The 18719-nt window shown below is 37.6% G+C and overlaps 1 protein-coding gene across 6 annotated transcripts in view; it reads right to left on the bottom strand.

The window, feature by feature from the left end:
• Positions 1 to 18719, bottom strand: part of ARHGAP32 (Rho GTPase activating protein 32) — a 291250-nt gene that overhangs the window by 113230 nt on the left and 159301 nt on the right. For all 6 annotated transcript variants that reach the window (XM_038535656.1, XM_038535655.1, XM_038535653.1 and 3 more), the window contains one exon: positions 1762 to 1848. In XM_038535656.1, the coding sequence (XP_038391584.1) occupies positions 1762 to 1848 (87 nt within the window). The remainder of the gene's footprint in view (positions 1 to 1761; positions 1849 to 18719) is intronic.

The raw sequence follows: 18719 nt of genomic DNA, 5'->3' as shown, positions 1-18719 counted from the left end.
CCTCATTGGCATATGAGAGGGTGTGATTATGAGTCTCTATAATATTAGTTATTAAGTAATATGTGATTGCCACTTAATATGATTTATGGCTGACACATTTGGCAAGAATACAGAAAGTAAGCCATAGAGATGCATCACTGATCACTTACAGTCCTTCAAAGAAGTGTAATGACATTATTATACTGTAGTAACTTACACTTTGATATAATGAATAGTATATTAAGTTGTCTGAAATTCTTTAAGCAGATTAACAAGATACTTGCAACTAGAAAATAGCCTAACTAGTTAGGTCACTAATTCATGGAAGCATAATCAAGTGACATATAGTTCCAAAATACCATGCTTATCTTTTGAAGGTCACTTAAGAAAATAGCACAAGTGTTTGTAACATTATGTTTTGCTTATGAGAATAAAACTGTTCGCATTGTCAGATCATGAGGATATTAATGGTGAGAAGGACAGATGCTAAAAGATGGTAGGTTACAGAGGGATTAATAAATTCATTACTGACATGCCAATCACGTACTCTAGATAAAGAAGATATGATTTGTATCTATGCATAAACAATGGTTCACCAAAACACACGTGATATTTTCTCTTAAAAATTAAGTCACAAAATAGAAGTATTTTACTAATCATGACATGAAACTTAGTGATTCAGAGCTGCCTACTTTCTATTAACAATATGAAACTTTGGCCATCTTATTTTTATACAAGCTAAATTCAATTTCCAATCTCATATTCTGATACCTAGAAATAAAAGCATTTAAGTCTGAAAGGTTGTTTTTTTTAAAAAATCACTAAGACTAAGAACTCAGGTATTTCCTATATGAGGTAAGCATTAGACCTCTCAAGATTATGTAATTTTTAACTTCAGGTACAGGAATAATAGTTTTTGAGGGGAAAAAAAACAAAAACCACAAATGCCCCTTTCCCAAGGAAAACAAAAAACAAAAAACTTTGTACAAAAGAAAGCTTTTTGCAAAAACAATTACTTTACAATCACTAATTCTAAACTAGACATAAGGCCTAATGAAAGTGAAGTAAGCAAAGGAGCTAAACTACTTACTTGGTGGAGGAAATAATGCTACAAATGACCTACTTCAAATCTCATTAAGAGAAGTCCCGGTAATTATCCTCACAAAAATTCTAAAACTAAGAGTCAAGAAACAGACTCCTTCTACAACATATACACACATACACAGGCTACATACTGTACAGTGAGGCTTCCTGCCTGGTAGAAAAGTGAGCATCTCAGGCAGAGAAAACTGAAGCTACATTTGCCCCTTTCACTCTAATAGATGACCAGTAACTGATTAATTTAATCTTTGTCATCAAATAAACGGTGTATTTCCTTTACTCTTACAAGAAGAGTTTTAAGTTTGTAAATTAAATATCTGCAGGACTTATTCTATTAATTGCTTCAGTTCTGAGTACATGCAGAATTGCCAATATGACAGGGAGAAAGAATGAAACGAAACATCTGTGTTACCATAGTCACTGTTATTCATCCACAAATGTCTAAAGCCTTAAAAACTTTCTAAACTTGCAGAGATAAGAGGCAAGTAACAATACTAAACTGTGCATTCCATCAATTTTGTATGAACACATAACTCTTTTTTAAAGGACTCCATTTACTTTCTTAACAATGGTTATGGCACAGTCTAATTTCATTTCAATATCATACAAGTATCTTTCTGTGAATTCTATTAGATGCCATACAAAATGCATTAAAAGGAATCTATGCATCCACAAAATTACCTGACAAGCAATGTGCACGAGGTAGACCAGCTCTTTAGATTCACAGCCATTTTTCGTTACTTCATTCTGTTCTTCTGAAAGGGACAGCTACGTCAAAAAAAAAAAAAGAGAGAGAGAAGAGAAAGTCATGATTAATGAGTAAGAATAAACTAGGCATTCAGTAATACTTGAACCCTCACATCAACTCACTGTAAATTATGCCTTTCAAGGGTACTCTATTGCTTATGGAGGATAAAGAATTCAGGATGTTTTAAAAAATATGTTTCTAAGAATTGTCTTTGTAGTTTAAAGTAGCACAAACTGCATAAGAGTAGTAAATGAAATACCTTCATTCAAGAGCAGGTCTTCACTCCCCTAATTTATTTAGCACATTTGTGGGCAGGCTCTGAGAGACAGCATGACCAACTAGTTAAAGGAGAGCTCATGCTCTATTGGAAGAGATTGGAAACTGGCTTCCCAGAGAACAGGTGGGGACTGCACACATGTGTCACTTCAGACTTATTATGTATATCTACACATCAGGTTTTATTTTATTTTTACTTGAACAAGAAGCTACAATTTAGAAACTGAGTTGCTTCATATGAAAACAGAGATTTCTAGCTTCTATTGAAAAATCAGAAAATCTAAATTATTGGACCTATATTCTCACATAAGAATGGCTGGAACTGAAAAGTGACCAAACCCTTTAAATGAGGCATGCACTCTCCAAGACTTTGGCACCAGTATCTCAGCTTAATGGTAACTATCATTCTTCATGCTGTTTGCTTTGTTATTTTAACATACACTATTCTCTTCCTGCATTTATATTACATATTTGCCCCATCTAAGGTTGTAAATTTGCAAACTCTGCTCTAGAGACAGACAGCCCTGAGTTCAAAAGTGTCACTAACTAGCTGTAGAATATTGACCTACCTACTTAATCTCTCATCGGGAAAATGAAAATGATTAACAACACCTATTCTCCAGTTTGTGAGTAGCAAATGAGATAATGCATTTAAAGTGTTCACCAAGATGCCTACTACTCATAAGTACTTAATGTTACTTATCATTATAGTTAATATTATAAAAAAGAAAAGATAGACACATTCTCTATTTTTGAGAGCAGTATCACTAAAGTACTTTTAAAAACACTCTGGTTTTTTTTGTTTTTTTTTTTAATTGAAGTTGATTCAGTCTAGTATACTGGAGTTGGGGTTTTCCAGTAACTAGGAAGTTGAGTTTTTTTTTTTTTTAAGATTTTACTTATTTACTCATGACAGACACAGAGAGAACGAGAGAGAGAGAGAGAGAGAGAGGCAGAGACACAGGCAGAGGGAGAAACAGGCTCCATGCAGGGAGCCCAACGTGGGACTCAATCCCAGGTCTCCAGGATCACACCCCAGGCCGAAGGCGGCGCCAAACCACTGGGCTACCGGGGCTGTCCAACACTGGTATTAAGCAGAAGTTCACAAGGTAATGATCACTCATTTTCAAACCAGCCCAAGCAAGCCAGATTTAACTATAAAACCATACTTTCAACAAAAGAATTAGGGGTAAGAAAAAACCTAAATGAGCTAAAAAGGGAAGGTGATAAGACATTCATGAGGGATCCCTGGGTGGCGCAGCGGTTTGGCGCCTGCCTTTGGCCCAGGGCGCGATCCTGGAGACCCGGGATCGAGTCCCACATCGGGCTCCCGGTGCATGGAGCCTGCTTCTCCCTCTGCCTGTGTCTCTGCGCCTCTCTCTCTCTCTCTGTGACTATCATAAATAAATAAAATTAAAAAAAAAAAAAAAAAGACATTCATGAGACAGAATAGACTCATGGACATGCTCAGAAGCCTGGTTAAGGTGCAGGAAGATAAAGAATCTATACTAGACCGGGTAAGGAGAAACCAGCCAAACCCTGAAGACTGCATGTGGACTGGAGTGATGAACGAAAATTCCAAGGAAAACCTTGTAGTAAAGAGTCAACGCCTACCCAACCCCAGATCAGTGCACCAAAGGCTGGGGGAAGAGCAGGAGCACGGAGTGAGGTGAACCTGTGAAGGGTGTGGAGCCTCCTCAGCACATGCAGCTAACTGCTGTGGACGGGGAGCACAGCAAGAAAGCTCAGAGAGGGTCTCTTGAGGCATTCAAGATATTCAAAAACTGAAGGCTGGAGGAGGCACAGAAAAGCCCTGAGAAACACCATAGAGGCAAACCAGGGCTTCAGAGAGAGCTCTATGCCATGGTCTGCATCCGCAGTGGGGGAGACAGAAGAAAGCTCTCGTTTGGCACAGAAGATTGGGGAAAGGACTGGAGAACAAAGACAACTAGCAGCCAGGCAGTAAAGAAGAGACAGAGAAAGACCATGCTTCTCCTCAATTCAGAAAACTAGCGGCTGAGCAGTAAAGCACAAAGAGATCTTTAGATACCTCACCAATTTTCAATTCCCCTCAATGGAGGGTGTACAAAACAACTCTTGGATATCCAAACCGTAAGGAAGAGTATACAATTTTAAAATGTCAGTAATCACAGAAGAAATAAAGACTAGAAATAAAATCAACCTTCTTAATCAGAACTAGGGTGGAGAGGAGAATGAGGACAGAGAGAAGAAACTCCTTCAAAATGGGCAAAAAGACTGGAGGGCCTCACAGCAAAGAAGGATGGTCAGGTGGTATCAATAAAATGGCAGAGTAGGCAACTCCAAACTCCATTCCCTTCACAGACGCATGAGAAAACAAGCAAAAACTCTCAGAATCAATTTTCTCAGTAATCTAGAATACAGCAGAAGGTTTACAATCACCATGAGAACACTGAATCAAGGAAAAAACCAACATAACTTGCAGAAAAGCTTTGTGGTATCTTTCCCTGCCGTGGCCCCATGCCTTCCCATCTCAGCAGCACTCCTGCAGGTAGCAGCCCTAGTTCCCAAGGTGGGACCTTCTTCCCTGGGTCCAGAGAGAGTAGAGACATCATTAGCAAACTCTTGTAGCTGTCTGTTCTGATCTGTCTGGCAACTCATGAAGAGTTGACACAAGGGACATGTCTCTTTTTCACCTAACTTGGAACTCATTCAGGGATTTTAAAAAAACAGCATTGCTAAAATACTGTAAAGTGAACTAAAAGTCTTCAGTCACCTGAAGCAAGACTATACTTAAGACATAATATAGACAGTTTAACAGCAAGGAGAAAGAGGTGAGGAGAGAAGTTCCTTGGGAAATGAGAGTATTCAAACATGTCTGTGTAAGCTGGGGCATTGAGAAAGCCATGATTACATTCAGGGTAGCATACATGCACACCAGACAAAAGGATTTCCTTATTTCACCTCCACTCTCCAACCTAAGACAGAGCTGTAAAGAGCCTGGTTAATTGTTGAATGCGTGCTTCAGCACAAAGGAAATGTGCAAAGACTCACTTATTATTTATTTTCTTTATTTTTTATTTTTAGTTCTTGGCATTCAAGGAATTCCCTGACAAAACACTATCTGAACACAAGTAAAAGAAGAGACGTCAGTGAGCACATAGGACATGGAACACAATCTTTTCAAAAACAGTCTGGAAAAGTCACTAAAAACAGAGGCTGCAACCCTCAGGATCAAAACCAGCAAACCTGTGGTCAGGGACAGAATCTGATTTCCACAGTTACCATATTGTAACATCCAAATGTCCACTATGCAACAACAACAAAACTCACAAACTATACAAAGAAACAGGAATGCGCATTATAAGCCATTCATTCACAAGAAAAAAAAAAAGCTATAAGCCAGTAGAAGCTATCCCTGAGACACCCAAATATAGGCCTTAACAGATCTTAAATGTACTTTATAAAACACTCAAAGAGCTCAAAGAACTAAAAACGAAACCTGAAAAACAATGTATAAATAAATGAAAATATCAATGATAAGAAAGGAAGTAAAAAAGGGAACAAAAAACAAATTTGAGGAATGACTAAAAACTCTTACTAAAGGGATCTAAGTAGTATAACTAAAAATTCACTAAAGGGATCAACAGCAGACTTGGGAAAGAAGAAGAATCAGCTGACTCAAAGATAAGATAAGTCAAAATACAGGTTTCCCCCACTCTCCAAAAGTAGAGCATTCCTCTGAAACCTTTAAAAGGCAAAATGGTATAAAGTGAAGAGTATCCTCTGCTTTCCAAAAGTCTGCATTATGCCACCTTACTTTTATGAAAGACCTCTATTAGTTAATACCTGTTTTTGCCAATTGAAAGAGATCAAAAAATGATTTTCACACTTATGAAAATAGCCACTACTGTACTAACATAGGTATTCATCAAAGCCAAGTAGTATAAGGGAAAGTTTCAGAAAGCAAGAGAAACCTGTATAGCCCAAAGAACAGAAAGAAAAAGAAATTTTAAAAAGTGAAATGTTACACAGGAACCAGTAGGATATTTTCAAGAGACCAAAACATGCATTATGAAAATCCCAGAAGGAAAAAGAGAAAGACATATGGAGATTATATGAGTAGTGACATCAAGAAGATGGAAGAATGAGAGAACCCAGACTCTAGACCCCCTGCACAGAAACAGAGATAAGCAACTACCAACACACAAGAATATCTTTGTGAAATTCTAGAACTTGGGAGGTGAGGCCAACACAAACACTTGGATGACAAAACCCGGGAAAACTCACATGAGAAGGGAAAGCATAGTTTCACATGACTATAGTCATCCCTTTCGCAGGCCAGCACAGCACCACACTAAAAGGGATTCCCTAGGGCTATGGCTTTTCGTTGGGGGGTGGGGGGTGTGAAAAAGAGCCCTAGAGAGATATCCAGCTTCCCCAATGCTGAGGAATGAACTTCAGGAGGCCCACCTCTGTCTTGCCTCACAGGGAACACTGAAGGAACTGGCAGGAGTAGACCACCTGGGGCCACCTAGTAACAAAGAAAGGGGATGGGGGCACAAAGCAACCAGGCAATGGATATTGGTGGTAGCACATGTCCCCGCCAGCAACCTCACCTGATAAGAAAGTCCCGCCTGAAGCTCTGCCCATCTGCAGAGACAAAATGGTGGCCAGGTAAGCTCAGGAGATACAATCATCAGTTTTGGCTGGTTGGAGTCCCCAATCAACGGACCATCCAATCAGAAAGAACAGTCAGTGACACTACCAGACTCCAAAGTCTGGCCTCCAGGCTGCACTCTGATGCAAGGCACAGCCTGTGGCCCTGCCCAGCCTGGGAGGCCAGCAAGTGAACAACTTGACCAGGCACAGCCAGAAACTCTAACCAGTAGAAAATCCAACCAGTTATCCTGCCCAAATAGAGCAAAAGATGTGTATACCATCTATCATTACACAGACCAGCCTGTGTCCCTTCCCAAAAGCACAGAGAGCCTTCTAGCCTTCCTCAATCACTGAATCCCAGCCTGCAGACCCACCTGAATACAAACACCAGTCTGACACGACTTGGCCATTCAGTGCAAACTGTGACCACAACTGACCAGGGATGATTACTGAGCCCAGCCTGCATCTCTGCAATCCAGCTCAGCAAGTGGTCCTACCTGATAACAGAGCCATGCTGGCAACCCACTTGACCTCAAAAATTGTGCAGGGACCTCACCCATCAGAGATCCCAGCAGCAAGTACCACCTATCTACAGATGCTACCAGCTGAGTCATTCAAACTCAGAAGCTAGGGTGACTCTTCAAAGTCTTTCCCTATCAAAAGAACCTATAAAAACTGGAAGAGGAAACTACTTCCTCAAATGAACAAACACCAGTGCAAGAAGATAAGGATCATGACAAATCAGGGCAACATGACATCACCTAAGGAATAAATATCTAATAAGTGATCCTAAAAAAAGAAACATCTAGGAGGTAACAAAGAATTCAGAATCTTTTTTTTTTTTTTTTTTTTTAGAATAATCATCTTAAAGAAATCTAGTGAGGGGCACCTGGGTGGCTCAGTGCTTGAGCCTTTGGCTCTGGTTGTAATCCCGGGGTCCTGGGATCAAATCCCACATCATGCTCCCCATAGCGAGCCTGCTTCTCCCTCTGCCTATGTCTCTGCCTCTCTCTCTGTGTCTCTCATGAATAAATAACTAAAATCTTTTTTAAAAATTAGTGAAATACCAAACACAGAGAGAGAGAGAGAGAGAGAGAGAAAACTAAAGGAACCTAGGAAAGCATTACATGAACAAAATGAGAAGTATAAAATGCAGAAATTATTTTTTAAAAAACCTAGAAAGCACAGAGCTAAAGAATATAATGATTGTGTTAAAAAATTCAATAGAGAATGTCAACAACAGACTCAATCTCAAGTAGAAGAAATAATCAATGAACTTGAAGACAAGTATTTTGAAATTATCTAATCAGAAGAGCAAAAATAAAAAGAAATGAAAAAGAATGAAGAAAGACTACAGAACTTATAGGATACATTAAGTGCAACAATACATGCATGATTGGAGTCCCAAGAAAAGGAGAAAGGGGGGCAGAAAGTATATCTAAAGAAATAATAGCTGAACACTTCCCAAATTGAAGAAGAGATATAGATATCCACGTATGTGAAGCTCAAATATCACCAAATGTATTGAACCCAAAGAGGATCTATTATAATCAGTCAAAAATCAAACAAAAAGAATTTTCAGAGCAGCAAGAAAAAAGAGAATTTCATGTACAAGGGAATTCCCGGAGTTATCAGATTTTTCATCAGAAATTTTGCAGACCACAAGAGAGTGGAATAATATGCTCAAAGTTCTAAAAGAAGAAAACTGACACACAAGAATATTATACGTGGCAAGCTGCCCATCAGAAATGAAGGAGATATACTTCCCAAACAAATAACCACTGAGGGAGTTCACTGCTATACCTGCATTACAAGAAACTCTAAAGAAGTTCTTCAAGCTAAAATGAAAAGGCAGGGGATCCCTGGGTGGCGCAGCGGTTTAGCGCCTGCCTTTGGCCCAGGGCGCGATCCTGGAGACCCGGGATCGAATCCCACGTCGGGCTCCCAGTGCATGGAGCCTGCTTCTCCCTCTGCCTATGTCTCTGCCTATCTCTCTCTCTCTCTCTCTCTCTCTCTCTCTCTCTGTGACTATCATAAATAAAAAAAAATAAAAAATAAATAAATAAATAAATAAAATAAAATAAAATAAAATGAAAAGGCACTAAAACTCAAAAAAAAAGTAAACTCAAAATAAAGGTAAATACATATTCAAATTCAAAATTCTCTACTATTGAGAAAATGGTATGCAAATCAATTTAACTTATAAAAGTTGAAAGACTAATTAAAAATGACTATAAAAAAATAAATAAATAAAAATAAAAATGACTATAGCTACAACAGCTTTTAAATAGATACCAAATATAAAAAGATGTTAAGTTGTAATAATAGTAACCTAAAATGTGAGACAAAGAAAAGGACAGTTTTTCTATGTAATCCAACTTAGGTTCTTATCAGCTTAAAATAGGGTATCATATGTTATTTTATGTAAACTTCATAGTAATCACAAAGAAAAAGTCTACAGTAGATACAGGAAAGAGAAGAAAGGAAACAAAATATAATGCCACAAATACTCATCAGATCACCAAGGAAGATGGCAAAAGAAAGAAGGTTTAAAAAAAAAAAAAAAAAAAAAGGAACTATGGTCAAACAGAACAATTAACAAAATGTCCTGAAGTATCAATAATTATATTTTGTATTAGTTGATTTATTTAAAACGAAATCTGTGAGGTCAAAGTCAATGAGATCAATGTTATAAGCTCGATGAGCAAATTCTAGACCCATGAGAAATAGTTTATAATCTTTTAAGTGAACAGTTTTCTGTATCAAACATTCTAGACAAACACAGTCGATGGCTGAATTACATTCGTGTGTGTGTGTGTGTGTGTGTGTGTGTGTGTGTCACTCCTTCTTTAATCATTTATCTATCGATGGGCATGAGTAGCTTCCACAGTTTGGCTATTGTAAATTAGCTGCAATAAATACAGGGATGCATATATGCCTTCAAATCAGTGTTTTCGTATTCTTTGGATAAATACCCAGTACTGTGACTACTAGATCATAGGTTAATTCTAATCTTAATTTTTTGAGGAACCTCCACACTGCCTTCCACAATAGATGCACCATTTGCATTCCCACCAATTGTACACAAGGGTTTCTTTTCTTCTACATCCTTGTCAACATTTGTTTCTTCAGTTTTTGATTTTAGCCATTCTGGCAGGTGTGATGTGATATCTCACTGTGGTTTTGATTTGCATTTCCCTGCTGATGAGTGATGTTGAGCATATTTCTATGTGTCTGCTGGCCATCTGGATATCTCCTTTGAAGAAATCTCTGTTCCTGTCTTCTGCCTATTTGTAACTAGATTGCTTGGGTTTTTTTAGTGTTGAGTTCTATAAGTTCTTTATATATTTTGGATACTAACACTTTATTGGATAGATCATTTGCAAATATTTTCTCCCATTGAGATTATCTTTCAGTTTTATTGATTGTTTCCTTTGCTGTGACAAAAAGTGTTTTATTTTTATATACTCCATATAGTTTAGTTTTTGTTTCCCTTGCCTCTGGAAACAAGAAAGATGTTATTGTTATAGCTCATATCAAAGAAATTACTACCTGTGCTCTCTTTGAGGATACTTATGGTTTCAAGTCTCACATTTAGGTCCTTACTTCATTAAGAATTTATTTTTCTGGATGGTGAAAGAAAGAGGCCCAATTCCATTCCTTTCCATGTAGCCATCCATTTTTCCCAACCCCGTTTGAAGGGCCTTTTTTTCCCCACTGCGTATTCTTGCCATCTTCGTTGAAGATTAGTTGACCATGTAACTGTAGGTTCATTTCTGTTCCATTTTGATCTGTGCCTCTTTTTGTACTAGTACCATAAGGTTTTAATTACTGCAGCTTGAAGTCTGGAATTTTGATACCTCCAGTTTAGTTTTTTGTTTACAAGACTCCTTTGGCTATTCAGGGTCTTTTGCAATTCCACACAAATTTTAAAACTGTTCCAGTTCTGTGAAAAATGCTGTTGGCATTTTGATAAGGATTGCATTAAATGTTTAGACTCTTCCTAGTAGTATATACATTTTCTTAAAATATTTTATTTATTTATTTATGTATTTAAGAGAGCAGAAAGAGACAGAGACAGCACAACATGAGTGGGGGAGGGGCAGAGGAAAAGCAGACTCCCCACTGTGCAGAGCCTGATGTGGGCTGTATCCTAAAACCCTGGGATTATGACCTGAGCCCAAGGCAGATACTTAATCTGAGCCACTCAGGTGGTGCCCGACAATATACACACTTAAACAATATTTTTTCTTCCAATCCATGAGCATGGAACAGCTTTCCATTCTTTGTCTTGCCATCAATTTCTTTCATCAGTGTTTTATAATTTTCAGAGTATAGGTCTTTCACTTCCTTGCTTACTTTTATTCCTAGGTATTTTGTTATTTTTGATACAATTGTAAATGGGATTGTTTTCTTAATTTCTCTTTCTGCTGTTTCATTATTACTGTTGAAATCTGTTGGATTTCTGTAAATTGATTGTGTATCCTGTGACTTTACTCAATTCCTTTATCAATTCTATGAGTATTTGGGAATCTTTAGGATTTTCTATATATAGTATCATGTCTTTTACAAAGAGTGAAAGTTTAATTTTTCCTTACCAACTTGGATGCCTTTAATTTCTTTTTGTTATCTGATTGTTCAGTTTTTGTGGCTAGAACTTCCAGTACTATGTTGAATAAAAGCAGTGATAGTGGACATCCCTGTCTTGTTCCATCCCTGTTTTCCCCAGTGAGGATGTTCACTGTGGTTTTTCATATATGGCCTTAATTATTAGAAGTATGCTCCCTCAAAATTTACTTTTTTTGTTTTTGTTTTTTTAAATTTACTTTGTTGAGGGGTTTTAGCAGGAATGGATGTCGTACTATGTCAAATGCTTTCTCTGCATCTACTGAAATAATCATATGGTTTTTATTGTTTCTCTTATTGGTGTATCACATTGATTTGCAAATACTGAACCCCTCTTGCACCCCAGGAATAAATCCCACTTAATTGCAGTGAGTAACTTTTTATTGTATTGCTGTGTTCAGTTTTCTAATATGTTGGTGAGAATTTTTATATCTATATTCATCGGAGATACTGACCTGTAGTTCCCTTTTTTGTGGTGTTTTTATCTGCCTTTGGTACCAAGGTAATACTGGCTTCATAGGAATTGGGGAGATTTCCTTCCTTTTCCATTTTTTGGAAAAGTTCGAGAAGAATAGGTATTTTTTCTTCTTTGAATGTTTGATACAATTCACCCGTGAAGCTGTGTGGGCCTCAATTTTTGTTTGTTGGGAGAGTTTTGATTACTGATTCAATTTTACTGCCCCAGTAATTGGTCTCTTCAAATTTTCTATTTCTTCCTGCTTCAGTTTTGGTAGCTTATATATTCCTAGAAATTCAACCATTTCTAGTCTGTCCAGTTTGGGGCATATAATTATTCATAATATTCTCTTACAATTGTTTGCATTTCTGTAGTGTCAGTTGTTATTTCTCCTCTTTCATTTCTGATTTCCTTTATTTGAAGTCCTCTCTTTTTGATGAGTCTACTTAGAGGTTTATCAATTTTGTCGATCTTTTCAAAGAACCAACTCCTGGTTTCATTGATCTTTTCTACTGGGTTTTTTTTTTTTTTTTGGTTTCTATATCATTTATTTCTGCTCCAAACTTTACTATTGCCTTCCCTTCTGCTCATTTGGGATTTTGTTTGTTTTTTTGTTTCTAAAGGAGTAAGGTTAGGTTGTTTATTTGAGATTTTCTTGCTTCTTGAGGTAGGCCTGTACTGCTATAAACTTCTCTCTTAGCTTTTACTGCATCCCAAAGATTTTGAGCCATTGTGTTTTCATTTTCATTTCTCTCCATGTAATTTTTTATTTCTTTTTTTGATTTCTTGGTTGACCCACTCATTGTTTAGTAGGCTGTTATTTAACCTTCATATATTTGTGCTCTTTCCAGATTTTTTCCTGTGGTTGATTTCTAGTATCATAGCATTGCAGTCAAAAGACATGCATCGTATGACTGATCTTTTTGAATTTATTGAGATTTATTTTGTGGTCTAGTATGTGAGCTATTCTGGAGAATATTCTGTGTGCACTTGAAAAGAATGTATTCCACTGTTTTACAATGGAATGTTCTGAATATATCTGTTAAATCCATCTGGTGTAGTGTCTCATTAAAAACCACTGTTTCTTGTTGGTTTTATGTTTGGACAATCTGTCCATTGATGTAAATGGGGTATTAAAGACACCCATTATTATCATATTGCTATCAATTAGTTCCTTTATGTTTGTTATGAACTGTTTTATGTATTTGGGTGCTCCTATATTGGTGCATAAATATTTACCATTGTTATATCTTCTTTTTAGATGGTCCCTCCCATTATTACATAGTGTCCTTCCTTGTTTCATTACAGTCTTTGTTTTAAAGTCTATTTTGTCCAATAAAGGTACTCCTATCTTGGCTTTCTTTTCCTACCCACTTACATAATAAATGTTTCTCTATCCACTCACTTTCAAACTGTATGTGTCTTCAGGTCTGAAATGAGTCTCATACAGGTAGCATATAAATAGGTCCTACTTTTTTTATCCATTGAGTTACCCTATGTCTTTTGATTTAAGCATTTAGTCCATTTACATTTAAAGTAATTACTGATAGGTAAGTATTTATTACCATTTTGTTACTTGTTTTGTGGTTATTTTTGTAGTTCTTCTCTCATGGTTTACTGGCTCTCTTTGTGAAACACTTGAACTCTCTTCTCTTTATTTTTTCCATGTCTATTACTGATTTCTGGTTTGTGGTTACCAATAGGTTTGCATATAACATCTGCATACAGCAGTCTCCATTAAGTAGATGGGACACTTAAGTTTGAACTCATTCCTTACTCTTCTCCTCCACCCCATGTTTTAGGTATATGGTTGTCATAGTTTACATCTTTTTATTTTGTGAATCCCTTGACTGATTTTTACACATATACTCATTTTCACTGCTTCTGTGTTTCCTACTTTTCTTATTTATGGTCTTTCCCTTCCACTGAACGAGTCCCTCTTTAACATTTCCTGTAGGGCTAGTTTAATGGTCATGAACTCCTATAACTTCTGTTTGTCCAGCAAACTCTTCTTCTCCTTCTATTCTGAATGACAGCCTTGCTGGATAATGTACTCCTGGCTGCAAGTTTTTCCTTTTAGCACTTTGAATATATCACGTCACTCACTTCTGGCATGCAAAATTGCTGTTGAAAAATCCACTAGCAGCCTTATGGGGTTTCCTATATATCAGTCTTCTTTTCTCTTGCTGCTTTTAAAATTCTCTTTTTATCACTACTTTTTGCCATTTTAATTACTATGTGTCTTGGTGTGAACCTCCTCAGGGTGATTTTGGGGTTCTCTGTACCTCTTGAAACTGGAATTCTGCTTCCTTCCCCAGATTTGAGAAGTTTTCAGCTATTACGTCTTCAAATAAACTTTCTTCCCACTTTTCTCTCCCTTCTTCTGGGATTCCTATAATACAAATGTTATTTTGCTTGATGGAGTCACTGAGTTCCCTAAGTCTACTCTCATTTTGCATAATTTTTTTCTTTCCACCTGTTCAGCTTGATTACTTCCCACTACTCTGTCCTCCAGTTTGCTGGATTCATTTTCTGCTTCTTTTAGTCTGCTATTTATTTCATCTGATGTATTTTTAATTTAATTTACTGTGTTCTTCATCTCCAATTGGTTCTTCTATAGGTTTTTGTTAAGGGTCTCACTGAGGTCCTCCACTCTTTTCTCAAGTCCAGTGAGTATCATTATGATTTTTATTTTAAGTTCTCTATCAGGCACATTACTTATCTCCATTTCACTTAGGTCTCTTCCTGAGGTTTTGATCTATTGTTTCATTTGGGACATATTCCTCTGTCTCATTGTGTCTAACTCTCTGTGTCTGTTTCTGTGTGTTAGAAAACTCAGCTACATCCCCTACCCCTGAAAGTAATAGCCTCATGAAGAAGAGATCCTGTAGTGCCCTGCAGTGCAGTATTCCATGTTACTGGTACCTGGTGCTTCCAGGGTGTCTGCTAAGTGTATTGCATACACCCTGCTATTGTGGCTGGGCTGCTATTTCCTTCAGTCCAGTCATATGCTGTGGCTCTCTTTGCCTGTTGTGGGCAGTGCTTGTTCTCTATGGAGTTAGTGGACCAGTCTCGGGCTTGAGTTTAGTCAGATCATGTATTTTGTCAGACACACAGTAGCACCAAACTGCAGGGCACCTGTGTGTTGTCCCCTGAGATGCTTTCGTTGGTCAGTGGGCCCTGCAATCAGACCAACTGTCTGCCCCCAGCCCATTGCTGGGACTGCAGTCTGACTGGACTTGTGGTTATCTTCCCCTCCCCCAAGGACAGGAGTCACTCTGGTATGGTGCTGGCCCCTTTCAAGGGTACTTGCAGACTGCCAGGCTTGTGGTCCTGGTTTGAACAGATTCTAGCCAACACCATATGGGAAAGGACTAATCACACAGTGTCTGCAAAGCCTGTGCACCAGCGAGAGGAGACATGCTCCCCTTCCTCCCACCTGGACCTGGTGGCCAGGCAAGGTGTGCAGTTTTAACAAGATGCCTGCCAATCTGCTTGTCAATTGAGACCTGCTGTTAGTGACAAACCTAGGCCAACTGGGAGGGATCGCAAAATTCACATGGGGCTCACAATTTTAACAACACATACCCATTCTTCTGCAGGAGGGGGCCCACTACTACTTCTGCCACCACCTAAACCAAGGCCTTGCAAAGCATAAGGCTCAAAGACACAGTGCTGGCATGGTATGTGCTAGTCTTCTGGGGGAGAAAACCTGCGTGGTGGGACTCAGGCATGCACGAAAGGAAAGGGCAGATTTGCCAAAGAGCTGGGAGCTGGGAGCTAGGTGGCAAGTGTTTGCTGGTTCCCACAGGTGGCCAGTGTGTTTATCCAGGGGGTGGAGGAGTGAAGTGGCACCTGCCAGCTGCTTTGTTCCCGGAAGAGTCTCCCAGCAATCTCTGGCCCTCTGTGACACACTCTGAGATTAGTAAGTAACTCTCCCTCCCCTATGCCCCAGATGTTTTTCAAACGGCAGGTTCTATGCTCTATCTCTGTAGGCTTTTTGTTGTGCTATCTCTTCAAGGGCAGGGACTTGAGTCCTATTGCTCTTCAGCTCTCTCAGAGCTAAACAGACTAATTTTTAAAATTGCAGACTTAAAGTCCTGCTAGTTGTAAGAACTTATGAAATTCAGCTACTCTAATTTTCAGAGCCAAATATATTGGGGATTTGGCTTCCCAGTGCAAGCTCCCTGGTTTTTTCTTCCCTCTCTGTACATACAGATCCCCTTCTTCCACAGACGGCTCAAACATCTATTTAGCTCCCCCAACTCGTCCCCACCTTCCTATCTTCTTCAATATAGCCTCTTCTCTACCTTTAGTTGTGGCATTTGTTCTCCCAGTCTTCAGGTTGTTTTCTGATTGTTCACAGTGATGTGTTATCTAGTTGTACCTGGGGGACTAGATAAGCTTAGAGTACTCCTACTCTGCTATCTTCCCAGATTCCATTCATAATTATTTTAAATGTAAACTGATTAAATTTCCCAGGAAAGTAACAGAAAGTGGCTAAATGGATCAAAAGCTAGATTCAACTACAAGGTGCCTAAAAGAGATTCATTTTAGCTCCAAAGACTAAAAGCAAAGAGATATGTCAACTAAAACTGAAGGAATAGGAGAAAAATATTCCTTGCAAATGGAAACCAAAAGACAAGAGGGGAGCACCTGGATGGCTCACTGGTTGAGCATCTGCCTTTGGCTCAGTTCATGATCCCAGCATCCCAGGATCGAATCCTGCATCAGGCTCCCTGAAAGGAGCCTGCTTCTCCCTCTGCCTATGTCTTTGCCTCTCTCTGTGTATCTCTCATGAATGAATAAATAAATAATAAAGCTAAAAAAACAAAGACAAGAGGGATAACTATATTTATGTTAGATAAAATAAACCGTAAGTCAAAAAGTGTCACAACAGAATAGTAGTGAGGAATCTTAATACTCCACTCTGAACATGGGTAGATCACCAGGCAGAAAATCAAGAACGAAACATTACACTTAAACTGAAAGTTTTTCCTCTAAGATCAGAAACTAGACAAGAGCACCCCTCTTGCCACTTCTATTTATCATAGTACTGAAGTCCTAGCCAGAGCAATTAGGCCAGGAAAACATATAAAAGGTACTGAAATCAGAAAGGAAAAAATAAAACTGTCTCTCTTTGAAGATGATACGACCTTACGGTAAAAAAAAAAAAAAAAAAAAAAAACCTCTAAGCTCTACTGAAAAATATTAAAACTAATAAATGAATTCAGTAAAGTTGCAGGATACTAAATCCAATATGCAAAAAATGATTGCAATTCAATATACTAAAAGTGAAATATCTGAAAAAGAAATCTTAAAAATCTCATTTACAATAACATCAAAAAAGGGTAAAATACTTTAGGAATAAACTCAACAGAAGAGGTGAAAGATCTGTACAGTGGAAACTAACACACTGCTGAAAGAAAGTAAAGATAAAATCAAATGGTAGGAATTAATATTGTTAAAATGCCCATTTCACCCAAAGCAATTTACAGGTTATATCTGATCCCTATCAATATTCCAGTGGCATTTTTCACAGAAGTAAAATAAAATTCCTAACATTTACATGCAATCACAAAAGACCTCATACAGCTAAAGCCATCTTGAGAAACAAGAGCAAAGCTGTAGGCATCACACCTCCTGATTCCTAACTATATTACAAAGCTATGGTAATCAAAAGAATATAGTATTGGCATAAAAACAGATGGCTGGCACTGCATCACCAATGCACCAACAGAAGTGAATCAAGTATTCCAAAATTGACCCATGCATAAGCATATATCTATACTTGGATAAAGGAAATGTGATGTATACATATGTATACGCATGTGTGTGCACACACACTCCACAAACACAGTGAAATATTATGTGGCCACAAAAAATAAGGAAATCCTATAATTTGTGACAACCTGGATGAAACTGGCAAACATTAGGCTACATATAAAATAAGCGTGACACAGAAAGACAAATATCTCATGATGTCACTTATATGCAGGATCTTTTTAAAAACAAAAGTTGAATTCAGAGAAGCAAAGAGTTGTGCCATGGTTACAAGAGCCTGAGAGGTAGGGGAAAGGGAAGATATAGATGAAAAGATACAAATTTTCAGTAAAGTGAGTAAGTTCTAGAGAACTCATTCACAGCATGGAGGCTACAGTTAATAATAATGTACTGTACACTTGAAATTTGCTAGCAATAGATTTCAAGGGTTCTCAATATCAAAAAATAGTCACTATGTGAAATGATGGATATGTTAATCAGCTTGATTGTGGTAAATATTTCAAAATGTAAATGTATATCAAAACATCACATTATACACCTTAAATGTATGCTATTTATATTTGTCAATCATACCTCAATAAAGCTGGAAAAAATATGGATGCACAAGCAAAGTAGCTCCAAATTAAATAAACACTGACAGAATCAAAGAGAGAAACAGCTCTATAATAATAATTAGACTTCAATACACTACTTTCAATAACAGATAAATCAGCTTCTTTTCATATGCTTATTGGCCATCTGTATAACTTCTTTGGAGAAATATCCATTCAAGTTCTTTGCCCATTTGTGAATTAGCTCATTTTATTGTTTTGAGGTAGGAGTTCTTTACTTTAGAAATCAAACCCATATCCGATACATGATTTGCAAATATTTTCTCCCATTCTGTGGGTTACCTTTTCATTCTCTTCATCATATCCTTTAATGAACAGAAGTTTCTACTTTCAATGAAATTCAATTTATCTACCGCTTTTTGCCTTTAACTTTTGGTGTCATATTTAAAAAATAATTGCCAAATCCAATGTCATAAAGATTTTCCTAGATATTCTCTTCTAAGTTTTAAAGTTTTTCTTCTCACATTTAAGTCGTAGTTCCACTTTTGAGTTCTTA

Source organism: Canis lupus, chromosome 5 (genome assembly GCF_011100685.1).
Source record: "Canis lupus familiaris isolate Mischka breed German Shepherd chromosome 5, alternate assembly UU_Cfam_GSD_1.0, whole genome shotgun sequence".
Taxonomy (NCBI): domain Eukaryota; kingdom Metazoa; phylum Chordata; class Mammalia; order Carnivora; family Canidae; genus Canis; species Canis lupus.
The sequence above is the reverse complement of the archived record's forward strand: the minus strand, read 5'-3'. Positions and strand labels throughout refer to the sequence as shown.